Raw genomic sequence first — 12373 nt, forward strand, 5'->3', positions numbered from 1 at the left:
ACAAAAATAAACTCAAAACGGCTTAAAGATTTAAATATAAGACATGACACCAAAAAACTCCTAGAAGAGAACATAGGCAAAACATTCTCTGGCATAAATTGTACCAATGTTTTCTTAGGTCAGTCTCCCAAGGCAAAAGAAATAAAAGCGAAAGTAAACAAATGGGACCTAATCAAACTCATAAGCTTTTGTACAGTAAAGGAAACTATAAACAAAATGAAAAGACCACCCACAGAATGGGAGAAAATATTTACAAGTGATGCGACCAACAAGGGCTTAATTTCCAAAATATACAAAACAGCTCCTACAGCTCGATATCAAAAAAACCCACAAACAACCCAATCAGAAAATGAGCAGAAATAGACATTTTTCCAAAGAAAACATACAGATGGCCAACAGGCACATCCACAGATGCTCAACATCACTAATTGCTAGAGAAACGCAAATCAAAACTACAATGAGGTATCACCTCACACTGGTCAGGATGGCCATCACCAAAAAGTCTACAAATAATAATTGCTGGAGGGTGTTGAGAAAAAGGAACCCTCCTTCACTGTTGATGGGAATGTAAGTTGGTGCAGCCACTATGGAGAACAGTATGGAGGTTCCTTAAAAAACTAAAAATAGAGCTACCACAGGATCCAGCAATCCTACTCCTGGGCATATATACAGAAAAGGCAAAAACTCTAATTCTAAAAGATACATGCACCCCAGTGTTCATAGCAGCACTATTTACAATAGCCAAGACGTGGAAGCAACCTAAATGTCCATTGACAGATGAATGGATAAAGAAGATGTGGTTTATATGTATGCAATGGAATACTACTCAGCCATAAAAAAGGATGAAATATGCCATCTGCAGCAACATGGATGGACCTGGAGATTATCATATTAAGTGAAGAAAGTCAGACAGAGAAAGCCAAATTTCATATGATATCACTTACACATGGAATCTAAAAAAGATGATACAAATGAACTTATTTACAAAACAAACAGACTCACTAAAAAAGAAAACAAATTTAAGGTTACCAAAGGGGAAAGCTGGGGGAAGGGATAAATTAGGAGTTTGGGATTAACAGATACCACTACTACATATCAATGTAAAATAGAGGGCTTCCCTGGTGGCACAACGGTTAAGAATCCGCCTGCCAATGCAGGGGATACGGGTTTGAGCCCTGGTCCAGGAAGATCCCACATGCTGCGAAGCAACTAAGCCCGTGCGTCACAACTACTGAGCCTGCGCTCTAGAGCCCGTGAGCCACAACTACTGAGCCCACGTGCCACAACTACTGAAGCCGGTGCACCTAGAGCCCGTGCTCTGCAACAAGAGAAGCCACCGCAGTGAGAAGCCCACACACAGCAACGAAGAGTAGCCCCTGCTCACCGCAACTAGAGAAAGCCCACACACAGCAATGAAGACCCAATGCAGCCAAAAATAAATAAATAAAATAAATTAAAAAAAAAATCCCACCAATTTTCTAAAAAATAAAATAAAATAAACAACATGGTCCTACTATAAAGCGCAGCGAACTACACTCAATACCTTATAATAACTTATAATGGAAAAGAATATGAAAAAGAATATATATATATATTCTTACATATTCAGTTGCATCTATCTATCTATCTGAATCACTTTGCTGTACACCAGAAACTAACACAATATTGTAAATCAACTTTACTTCAATTAAAAAAAGAAAAGAAAAAAAGGATATCTTAAAACAAATAAAAATGGAAACACTTATGGGATATAGCAAAAGCAGTACTAAGAGGGAAGTTTAAGGCCAACAGGTATATGAAAAGGTGTTCAACATCAGTGATCATCAGAGAAATGGAAATCAAAACCACAGTGAGGTATACCCCCTCACACCTGTTAGGATGGCTATTGTCAGGAAGACATGAGATAAGCGATGGTGAGGACTGGAGAAAAGGGAACCTTTGTATACCACTGGTGGGAATGGAAATTAGTATAGTCACATGGAAAGCAGTGTGGGAGTTCATAAAAAAATTAAAAATAGAACTACCATATGATCCCACTTCTGGGTATATATGTCTGAAGGAAACAAAGTCAGTATCATGAAGAGATCTCTGCAGCCCCGTGTGCATGGCCGCATTATTCACAATAGCAAGATATGGAAGCAGCCTAAGTATCCGTCAATGGGTGAACGGATAGAGAAAATGTAGTATATGATATACAATGGGATAATATTCTGCTCTAAAAAAGAAAGAAGGAAAATGTAGTATATGATATACAATGGAATAATATTCTGCTCTAAAAAAGAAAGAAGGAAATCCTGCCATCATGGATGAACCTGGAGGAAGCCAGAGAAAGACAAATACTATATGTCCTCACTTGGATGCAGAATCTAAAAAAGAAGAAGTTGAACTCAAAGAAACAGAGAGCAGAATAGCGGTTCCCAGGGAGATGGGGGCAGATGTTGGTCAAAGGGTACAAACTTTCATTTATCAGATGAATAAGTTCTGGGGATCTGACGTACAGCATGGTGATCATAGTTAATAATCCTGTAGTGTTACTTGAACTGTGGGAAGAGAGTAGAGCTTAAATGTTCTCAGCACAAAGAACAAAAACAGGTTAAGCTGATTTGAGGTACGGCAAACGCACTTCTCATTTATAATGTGTGCACACGCCATTTCGCTTTTTAGAAAGCCAACAGCAGTAATTTTGTAAAAGGATTTTAGGCCACTTTGAAAAGGCTGGATATTCTAATTAGAAAAATGAATAAATATCCAAACCACACAACATTTGAATGAATTTTGCTATTTAAAATAGGTCTGTTGGGCTTCCTTGGTGGCGCAGTGGTTGAGAGTCCGCCTGCTGATGTAGGGGACGCGGGTTCGTGCCCCGGTCCGGGAAGATCCCACATGCCGCGGAGCAGCTGTGCCCGTGAGCCATGGCCACTGAGCCTGCGCGTCCGGAGCCTGTGCTCCGCAACGGGAGAGGCCACAGCAGTGAGAGGCCCATGTACCGAAAAAAAAAAAAATAGGCCTGTTATTTCACTCTTCAGTTCCACGGATCAATTAGTAAATACTGAATACATTGTCATGCACGTAAGACACTGCTCCACATTACGCAGGATACAAAATGAGTAGGATGACGGTACATTCCAGTCACCGAGGACAATCCCAGGTCACACCTGTTGTCCCAACATACTAGCATTGTCCCCCTGCACTCTATAAAGAGTTCCCTGGTTTGGACGATACATTATATAGCCCTTCATTCATAATCACCAAAAACTGTAGACAGTTCTTTGACAGGTAAATGGATAAACAGACTCAAAAATAAAGATGGAGGAACACAGCAACATGAATGAATCTCAAGTGCACTACGAAAAGTCAAAGAAGCCTGTCTAACAGGGCTGGTTACTGCATGCCTCCAATTATATGACATTCTGGGAAAGGAAAAACTGTGAGGTCAGAATACAGACCAGGATACAAAGAATATTCTTGAAATAGTACAACAAAATCATTTACTAGTGTTAGAGAATTTCCCTAGAGATGCATAGAGTCACTATTTACAATCCCACTGCTCTGGTATTCATACCTGTCTGTGTAGCCTGTGGTTTTTAGAATGATGTCAGTGTCTTTGACGGTCTCTTTTTTCCAAAAGGAATCCGAACTGTCATCCCAGCTAGAAAAAGAACTGCTCCTTAACTCCACTGGCTCGTCAAAGTACCTGTATGAGAGAGAGCAGAACAGTGACTTTGGAGGACCTGACCGATGTCCACTCACATCCGGTGCATGGGGACCGCCCTTCCCGGCCTCTTCGGAGTTGGGGGCAGCCATGTGATCTGGCCAGTGCAACAGGAGCAGACATAAGGCGAGTCATTTCCAAGGCCTTTCAGGTGCCCAGTCTTCTCTTCCCTCGCCGCATGGAAGAGGTCGGGTTTTCCAGGTGCTTCAGCCTCGGGCAGGTGAAACCACCATCCACCTGGACAATCAAGATTCCACCAGAAGGACAGGTAAGTTGGACAATCACCTGTACCCTCAGCTGACTTTAGCGAATGAGAGACAAACCATCATTGCGTTAAGCCCTAAAGATCAGGGCGGGGGTGGGTGGGTGGGGGGTATTTCTCACTGCAGCGTAACCTAGCTTATCCCAACAGCGCATGACGTCTTTGAGTGCTACCCCACTATAGGTTAGTCACAAATAATGCTTCAAGCCCATCCGAGGAGCTCTTTGTTGCCAATCCGGCCACGTCAGCCACGGTATAAGGCACCATCCCTAACAGCAAGCAGCCCTCAGTGTAAGTGACGCTGACAAGCCTTCTCCTGGAATCGCTGTCACGGGACCACCGCCCCGAGATGCTCTTCAGTCTGGAGCTTGACGTGAGCTTTGTCTGTAAGCATCTCAGGGGAGCTGCTGGCCTTCTGGGTGGGTTTACACTTTCATTAGCTGAGCGTCACTGAGCAGGGCATCGCTGAGAGAGCAAGGCTCAGGGACATCTTTTGGTCCTGAGTGGTGGGAGAAAAACCTTTGACCAAGAGCAGCAGGGTTTGCCTGGAACAGGACAGAGATTGACAGGTGAGGCGGATGTGCCAGAGCCGCAGTGGAAAGTGACCGTGTGCCACCTCAGAGTTCAGGACCGCTTAGGGCGGAAAACAACCCGGCCAGGCATGCACTCCTTATAAAGGTGGTTCCCGAAGTTCAGAAGAGAGACGCGGATCCCAATGCTTGGGCCTGAGGGAAGGAAGGATGATGGAAGAGGACACAGAGGCTTCAAAAATGTCACCAAGGTTTCTGCAGAGAGTAAGAACGGAAGCACACAGGAAACAAGGTGAGGGCCAAGCCCCGAGGGCATAAGGAGTTCATGAGCTAAGATGGGGGGCGGGGGAAAAGACTCAATATACTCTTTTATTCTCGCAGGAAAAAAACCAGAAAAAGGAGGGGGCATAAACCTGCCGTTTGAAGCAGATGGTATGACTTCATATGAATAACAGAAAAAAGGCAGAATTTCCGAATGTGGTTTCTGCATGCTCTGGCAAGGAGGTCATTAAGAACAAAGCTTGTTACACTAGCCCTCTCTCCCCAGGAAGGAAAACATGCAGTGTTCAAAGCGTATCTGGATTTCAGCTAGAAACTGACCAGGCTCTCCCTGCGGCTGATCAGCGGATGAGCCTGAGCCACTGGGCTCTGCTCAGAGGAACAGAGACAACCAATCCCTGTTCAGAGAAGAGACCAGAACAACGAAGAGGCTCGAAGTCACGTCTGAGAAAGGAGGTTTGAAAGATGTGATCCACTTGTTGGCCTGGAAAGTTACCTTCAAATATTTGAGGGACATATTTCTAAGGGACCAAGTGAAAGAATTAGGACCGATTCAATAAGGAATTTTAAAACTACTTAATAAGCACCTATGAGGGGCCAGGCACTTGCTGGGTGAGGATACTGGGCAAGGAGACATACTCAGACCCTGCCCTTATGAGGTTGACTGATCTGAGCTCAGAAACCCAGGGAGATACGTAAGCATAGGGCAGTGTTTCTCATGGAGCTGCTGTCGGACTGAAAGGCTGCCTGGAGGAGAAGGAGGGGGAGGAGGGGGAGGAGGGAGGGGAGGGGAGGGGAGGAGGGAGGGGAGGGGGAGGAGGGGGAGGAGGAAGGGGAAGAGGAGGAGGGGGAGGGGGAGGAGGGGGAGGGGAGGAGGGAGAGGAGGGAGGGGAGGGAGGGGAGGGGAGGAGGGAGGGGGAGGAGGGGGGGAGGGAGGGGAGGAGGGAGGGAAGGGGGAGAAGGGAGGCGAGGGGAAGGAGTGCTAAGGGGCTGCGTTGTCTCCTGGAGGGCTCTGTGGTGGGGTGGGGGTGAGCACTGGATGGAGGTGGGTGGAACTTCCAGGCCCTTCACAACTCTGAGGCACTGGTACTCAGGACTTTTTGAATTTAGTATCACTCTAAGGGAATATTCTTCATTCTGATAAGCCAAAGTGCTTATCCTGGAATGTAGGGCCATCGGATTTTTTTTTTTTTTAATGACTGGACAATTCAAAAGTCAGGAGAGAGAAAGCCATTCTGCTAGGGTCCTACTGATTAGCAGGAGCCCGTTACGTCGTATTCTCTGCACTGCGGCGGGGAGGGTGCCCTTCCCACCACTCACCAGCGAGGCTCCCTGTGCTCCTACATGGTGTACACAGTGCGGGAGGGCCTCCCGATGCACCAGGGAGGATGCGGTGGAGGACGGGCATCCACCAATGGCTGTGGGGCACCCTGTCTTTCCTCGGAAACACAACAGCTGCCCCGGATCTCCAAATCTTTATTGGCTTTCTAATGTTTTGATTTCTAGATCCTTGTTCTTAATACATTTCATTTTTATTTTCACCCTCCCAGTCTGTCTTCACCCAACCTGAAAACATTCCTTACAATCCCTTGATAAGAGCACCCTAATAGCACATATCTGATTTACTGCTATAGACAACTGTCTATTCCACTGAAGGCCACACTGGCTTTATAAGGCTGAACAAGTTGTTCCAGTTTCATTATTTGGTACTCAATATATAATTACATTGTTTATATCCTGGAAACAGTGGAACTCAAAAAAACAAACAAAAAAACAAATCCCCAAGTTATGGTTGGTCTTATTTTTAATAGAAACAGTACTCTTTCATAATTCATAATATTCAAGCTCTAATGGGCTAATGAATTATTTGGAAGCAATGAGAGCTCTTCATGGAATACGCCTGCTTTCCGAGAGTCCGTGTTTATTTGACTTCATTTGCCAAAGTAAGTATTGTTCTACCAATAGCAGCTACCATAAGGAGGACCAGCAGAGGCGTTTACGTTCCCACTAGACAACCTGCAGGTGATGATAAACAACACACCAAGGTCTCTGGCAGGAATCCAGTAAGTGCGGTCAACATAAAAACGCCATCTGCTCCCTGGTTTCAAACCATAAATAATTGTTCCATAGCAACGAAGGCCTTTAGGGCTAAGTCTTTTGACTAAGCTTTTGGAGAGGGAAGCCAACAGGATTCCTAAAGCTCCCAACGGGCAGAGGAAGCCCCCCAGGAGCAAGGCTCCCCAGTTGCCCCCCAGGGCCCGTCCTCACCCGCAGCCACCTCTCTTTCCAACCCTGTGACCAAGCGGCACCACTCATGGAGCTGGAAACCTACTTCCTTTACTTGCCTATGCTCTCCTCTGCATAGGAGTTGTAATGAGAAGTGAAATAATAAAAAAGGCTTTGTGGAGAAGCCAAGCAGGCGAGTGTAGACCCTGCACCACTGGGAGTTTTCTTGACCCGGACACATCCTCCTCTCATCTAGTGTGCACATCTGACACACATGCAGCCTTCAAATCAAGTTAGACATTTAATTTTAGCCTGTAGAAAATGTATTTAAATACTTTAAAAGGCATGATTTGGAAGTTACCTCTAAGTAACCTGAAACCCAGTATGTTATACAGGTTACTCACAAGCAGCAAACATCAAACCACCCTGTCTCTGAAAGCACTGACAGGGAACACCTCTAAACTACTAACTTTTTTTGGGGTTAAATATCTGGACTTGAAGTAATGTGAAGCTATGCTAGCAGAATGATTTAAAGATAGTTCTCTGTATTACAATTCCTCACCTATGAACTTTGATAGGAGAATACAGAATTTCAGAATTAGATTCTAATTAGTTAACATATATTTATATCTGCTATGTATATGAAAACGCTTCAAGCCTGTATAATTGCCAGACAACAGTAATGCCCTTTGAGATGTGAGTGAGTGATGGCGTCTCCTTGTAAGGACCGCCCATTACTGATGGGCACACATTCAATTTCCCCGAACTCCAAACTTGAAGGTGGCCCTCAATGAGGTTAATTTAAGTATCTAACAATAGTAATTAAACGTTTAGACTGAGTCACACGTCTCCTGAACTGAGTTTCTATATAATAATAGCAGCTAAACATGACAGCACTATTCCCAGTGCTCTGTATTAACTCATTTAACCCTTGCACACCCTGAAAGGTTGGCACTGCTGGTGTCCCTAACTTACAGATGAAGAAGCTGTAGCACAGAGAGGTTACAGAGCTCAGCCCAGATCACACAGTCAGTAAGTGGCAGGGCCAGGGTTCAAGTCCAGGTCGCCCAGCTCCCCAGCTGATGCCCACCTCCTGACACCCCAAGTTTACTTGGTGCCTGTGAAGCAGGCCTCCCTGTGCTGATCAGGCTCTGGGAGGAACCGCACAGAGTGAGTCAATTCAAGTTAAACTTGTTTCCAGCCTCTGCAGTGGCTTGAACATGAACCACGGCCTCTCCATGGTCAGCTTCACGCTGGAGTTAGGCAACTTGTCCCCGTCGGATGGGGAGCGCTGAAGGACGGGGCCTAGGCTTTATCCCGGGACGCCCCTCTGAAAGCAACAGTGTTTTACATTCATAAAAATGCACACACAAAGAGCATTTATTTAATAGTCTATCCTGCCAACTGGAGACTCCAGAAGCTGGTATCCGGAAAACAAAAGAAGCTGCTGAAGGCGCAGCTGTGAAATATTCCAACTGTTGGAATAAGACTGAACAGCTTAACATACACCTTTGGGATTCTGCATATTTTTCCAATTTCACGTTTTAGATAAATACAACTTTCCCACCTCTAATTTTAACTCCGGGGGGGCAGATTTTATTATCAAACATTTCAGTATTAGCAAACATCATCCACTAAAGAGGGTTACCCCGATTTTTTTCCAAAGGACGTCCTTGACTCCAGCCAAAGCTTTTAAAAACAATGAAGTACACTGATTTGTGTTTGTTCCTAACGCAAATAAACTCGTGAGTCCATAGTGATCACTGCTTTTCAAAAAGACACTTTAAAGATGATTTCTACCAGGTTACCTTGAGCTGGAAGTAAAATGCAAGTCATCACTGTCGTCGCTATACTTTTTTCTTGGTTTCGCTGGGATTGGCGTTTCCTGTTCAATGGTCTGCAAATCTGAAGTCACTGAATGTGAAATACCACTGGAGAAAATAGAGAATAAAATGGAAAAGAATAATATTAGTTCACGAGGACACTTGCGTGTTCACCAAAGAACGAATCTTTTTTTTTTTTTTTTTGGCCTCACCGCGCAGCTTCTGGGATCTTAGTTCCCTGACCGGGGATCGAACTGCGGGCCCCCAGCAGCGGAAGTGTGGAGTCCTAACCTCTGGACCGCCAGGGAATTCCCATGAATGTTTTAATTTACACTCTCAATAAAAATATACTTATTAGTGGGGTTAAAAACATGAGCAATAAAAAAATATTGTTTTGGTGTAAGCATTGAAAAATACTGGACTTTAGTGAGGCCTGTAACTAATTATACAAAATACAGTCACATATATCAGTTACGTTTATGGCATCCACTTAATGACAAGTCAGACCTATTTCCTTTTACCTAAGAATCAAATTTGGAATTTTTCATGCTATAGTGAACACCGCTGTCCCTCGGCTTCTGAGGGGGATTGCTTCCAGGACCCCAGCAGATAAAAAAAATCCACAGTATTCCTTTGTACTTTAAATCATCTCTAGATTACTAATAACACCTAAGACAATGTAAAAGCTACGTAAATAACTGCAAATACAATGTAAATACTATGTAAATAGTTGCCCCTAAGAGTGGTATATGCAGCAAATTCAAGTTTTGCTTTTTAGAACTTTTTGGAATCCCCCCCCCAAACATTTTCAATCCCCAGTTGGTTGAATCTGCAAATGCAGAACCTGTGGGTACAGAGGGCTGCGGGCGGACTGTATTAGAGCAAAGCAAAACAACTGAAGAAAGTGAGTAATGAGAAAACATTTCTGAAGTTGAAATTAACATGGAAAATCCGTTCGTGATTAGCAAACTAGTTCAAATTCTGAAATCCAAGAAAGCAGAGTCTTACATACCTTCTGCAGTTTCCAAATCCCATGCCGAGTCTCTCTGATTCCACCTTCTTTTTGCCACTTATGTTCATCTTTTCATCTTTCTTCATTTGAATATTAAGATCCTTATAGGCTAATCGTAACGATGACACACTGCCAGAAAAACCAAATGCTCCTTAACTTAGCTTTAATTCTTGTTCTTGAGTTAAAATACGAAGAACGTTAAACATATCACTCTACTTGTAGCTTCATGCTGCTTTCCATAATTAACGATTATGAAGGCAAGTTGGCATTTTTTTGGGGGTAAAGGTCTTTTTTGAGTAGATGCTCAAGAAACTCTGAATGAGTTACAGATACTGTTTGGTTGCTGCTGGACTTACATTACTGTTCTAGCTTATATCACTTATTATCATGTCATAACATGATGTATACTGAAATTATCTCTCTAAAGGATAGTAAAAAGCAGAATTTCTTACTTGGACCAGTATTTTACTATACTTCAACATTACATATCAAAAGTACAAGGTTAGTCTTGTTGGTCTGCTCTGGTTTAAGATAAAAAATATATACAAATTTGACTTAACAAATAGATAAATTAAGAAGGGATTACTTCACTGCAAAAGGGTTCTTCAGTTTACAAGAAAATTTCCTGTAGGGTCTCTTTATGTAATCAGGCTCTGAGAGCATTTAAAATGGAGTTATCTCCAGGAATACCACTTCTGGGCATATATTTGGAGAAAACCATAATTTGAAAAGATACATGCACCCCAACGTTCATTGCAGCACTATTTACAATAGCCAGGACATGGAAGCAACCTAAATGTCCATCAACAAAGGAATAGATAGAGAAGATGTATATATATATATATATACACACACACACACACACACACACACACACACACACACACACACACACACACAATGGAATACCATTCAGCCATAAAAAAGAACAAAACAATGCCATTTGCAGCAACATGGATGGAGCTAGAGACTGTCATACTGAGTGAAGTAAGTCAGACAGAGAAAGACAAATATCATATGATATAGCTTATACGTGGAATCTAAAAAAAGGGTACAAATGAACTTATCTACAAAACAGAAACAGAGTTACAGATGTAGAAAACAAACTTACGGTGACCAGGGGTTAAGGAGCAGGGAGGGATAAACTGGGAGACTGGGATTGACCTATACACACTACTATATATAAAATAGATAACGAATAAGGACCTACTGTAGAGCACAGGGAACTCTACTCAATACTCTGTAATGGCCTATATGGGAAAAGAATCTAAACAAGAGTGGATAGATGTATATGTATAACTGATTCACTTTGCTGTACACCTAAAACTAACACAACATTGTAAACCAACTATACTCCGATAAAACCAAAAAAAAAAAAGAAAAAAAAATTGGAGTTGTCATTTCTCAGCCAATAGTTTCCTCTGCACCACCAGCCGGATACTCATCACCTATCTCTCAAATATTTGTGACAAATAATGCACCCAGGTGAGAAATGACGAATAAAGCACTGTCTCTCACTCTCAGATTTCCAAAATGCTATAAATACTTAATTTTTCATAAAGAAAACCAGGCCTATATTAACAATTACAAGAGTAAATTATCATATTAGTAAAATAGCAACAAAATTTCAGGGCCTTGAAAAATGATATACCTACCTTATCAGGATTTCTAAGCTATCATCCATTTTATAAAATTGTGTAAAACGTCACGAATTCCTCATAAGAAAGGCACTGTATAAATTCCATAATAATATAAATACATTTCTCTGTAGTAAAAGGGAATGACGACAGAATTTCTTACTAGGAAAAAATCATCTTGCTTTTGCTGTGAGTCAAGCAGGATTTCTGTTCTGTTTTCATCTGGCAGTTGGTTTTCTTTACTATTATTCCTACAGATCAGGTAATGGTAACATACCCACTTTATTACTTGGAAAATATAATATACTCTTTCAAGTATAAATTTTGGAGGAAAACAATAGATCTGTTTAAAATCAGTAGAACTGTGGTAACGGAGTCTTCTGGAGATGAATGGATAGGGATGGTATGAGACGGGGAAGTTTTCCTTCTTGGGGTACTTGACGTACGATTGGGTCTATCCTCCATTAAAAGTGTGCACTTTTCACAGCCGGGCCCTGGAAGCACTAATGGAATAAGGAAGCCAGGACTCCAAGCTTCTCAGACCCGCAGAAGCCCTTCCAGTACCAGCTCAGCTCAGGGGAGGGCTGGCCAGACACTCAGGTCAGCAAGAGAGCAGCTCCAGCGGCACCACTGTATCTTCTTACTCTTTCTACCAACTGCGCACACAGACGCCTCTGAGGATGGGCCCAGAGACCGCCAGGCGAGGCTCAGGCTACTGCATGGATAGTTTAGTTTCGCAGTCCGACAACACAAGAAACGATACCGCTCCTGAGAGCTGATTGAACTGAAATAACTTTATTTACAGCCATTAAAAAAATGAACTTGCAGGGCTTCCCTGGTAGCGCGGTGGTTGAGAGTCCGCCTGCCGATGCAGGGGACACGGGTTCGTGCC

General features: G+C 43.0%; 1 protein-coding gene across 3 annotated transcripts in view; it reads right to left on the minus strand.

The window, feature by feature from the left end:
- The window catches only part of ARFGAP3 (ADP ribosylation factor GTPase activating protein 3), a 54490-nt gene that overhangs the window by 12866 nt on the left and 29251 nt on the right, over positions 1-12373 (minus strand). For all 3 annotated transcript variants that reach the window (XM_033405195.2, XM_033405194.2, XM_012536589.3), the window contains 3 exons: positions 9845-9973; positions 8818-8940; positions 3563-3694 (listed from right to left, as the gene is read on the minus strand). In XM_033405195.2, coding sequence (XP_033261086.2) covers positions 3563-3694; positions 8818-8940; positions 9845-9973 — 384 coding nt within the window. The remainder of the gene's footprint in view (positions 1-3562; positions 3695-8817; positions 8941-9844; positions 9974-12373) is intronic.

The sequence above is a fragment of the Orcinus orca genome, chromosome 11, assembly GCF_937001465.1.
Source record: "Orcinus orca chromosome 11, mOrcOrc1.1, whole genome shotgun sequence".
In the NCBI taxonomy this organism is placed as follows: domain Eukaryota; kingdom Metazoa; phylum Chordata; class Mammalia; order Artiodactyla; family Delphinidae; genus Orcinus; species Orcinus orca.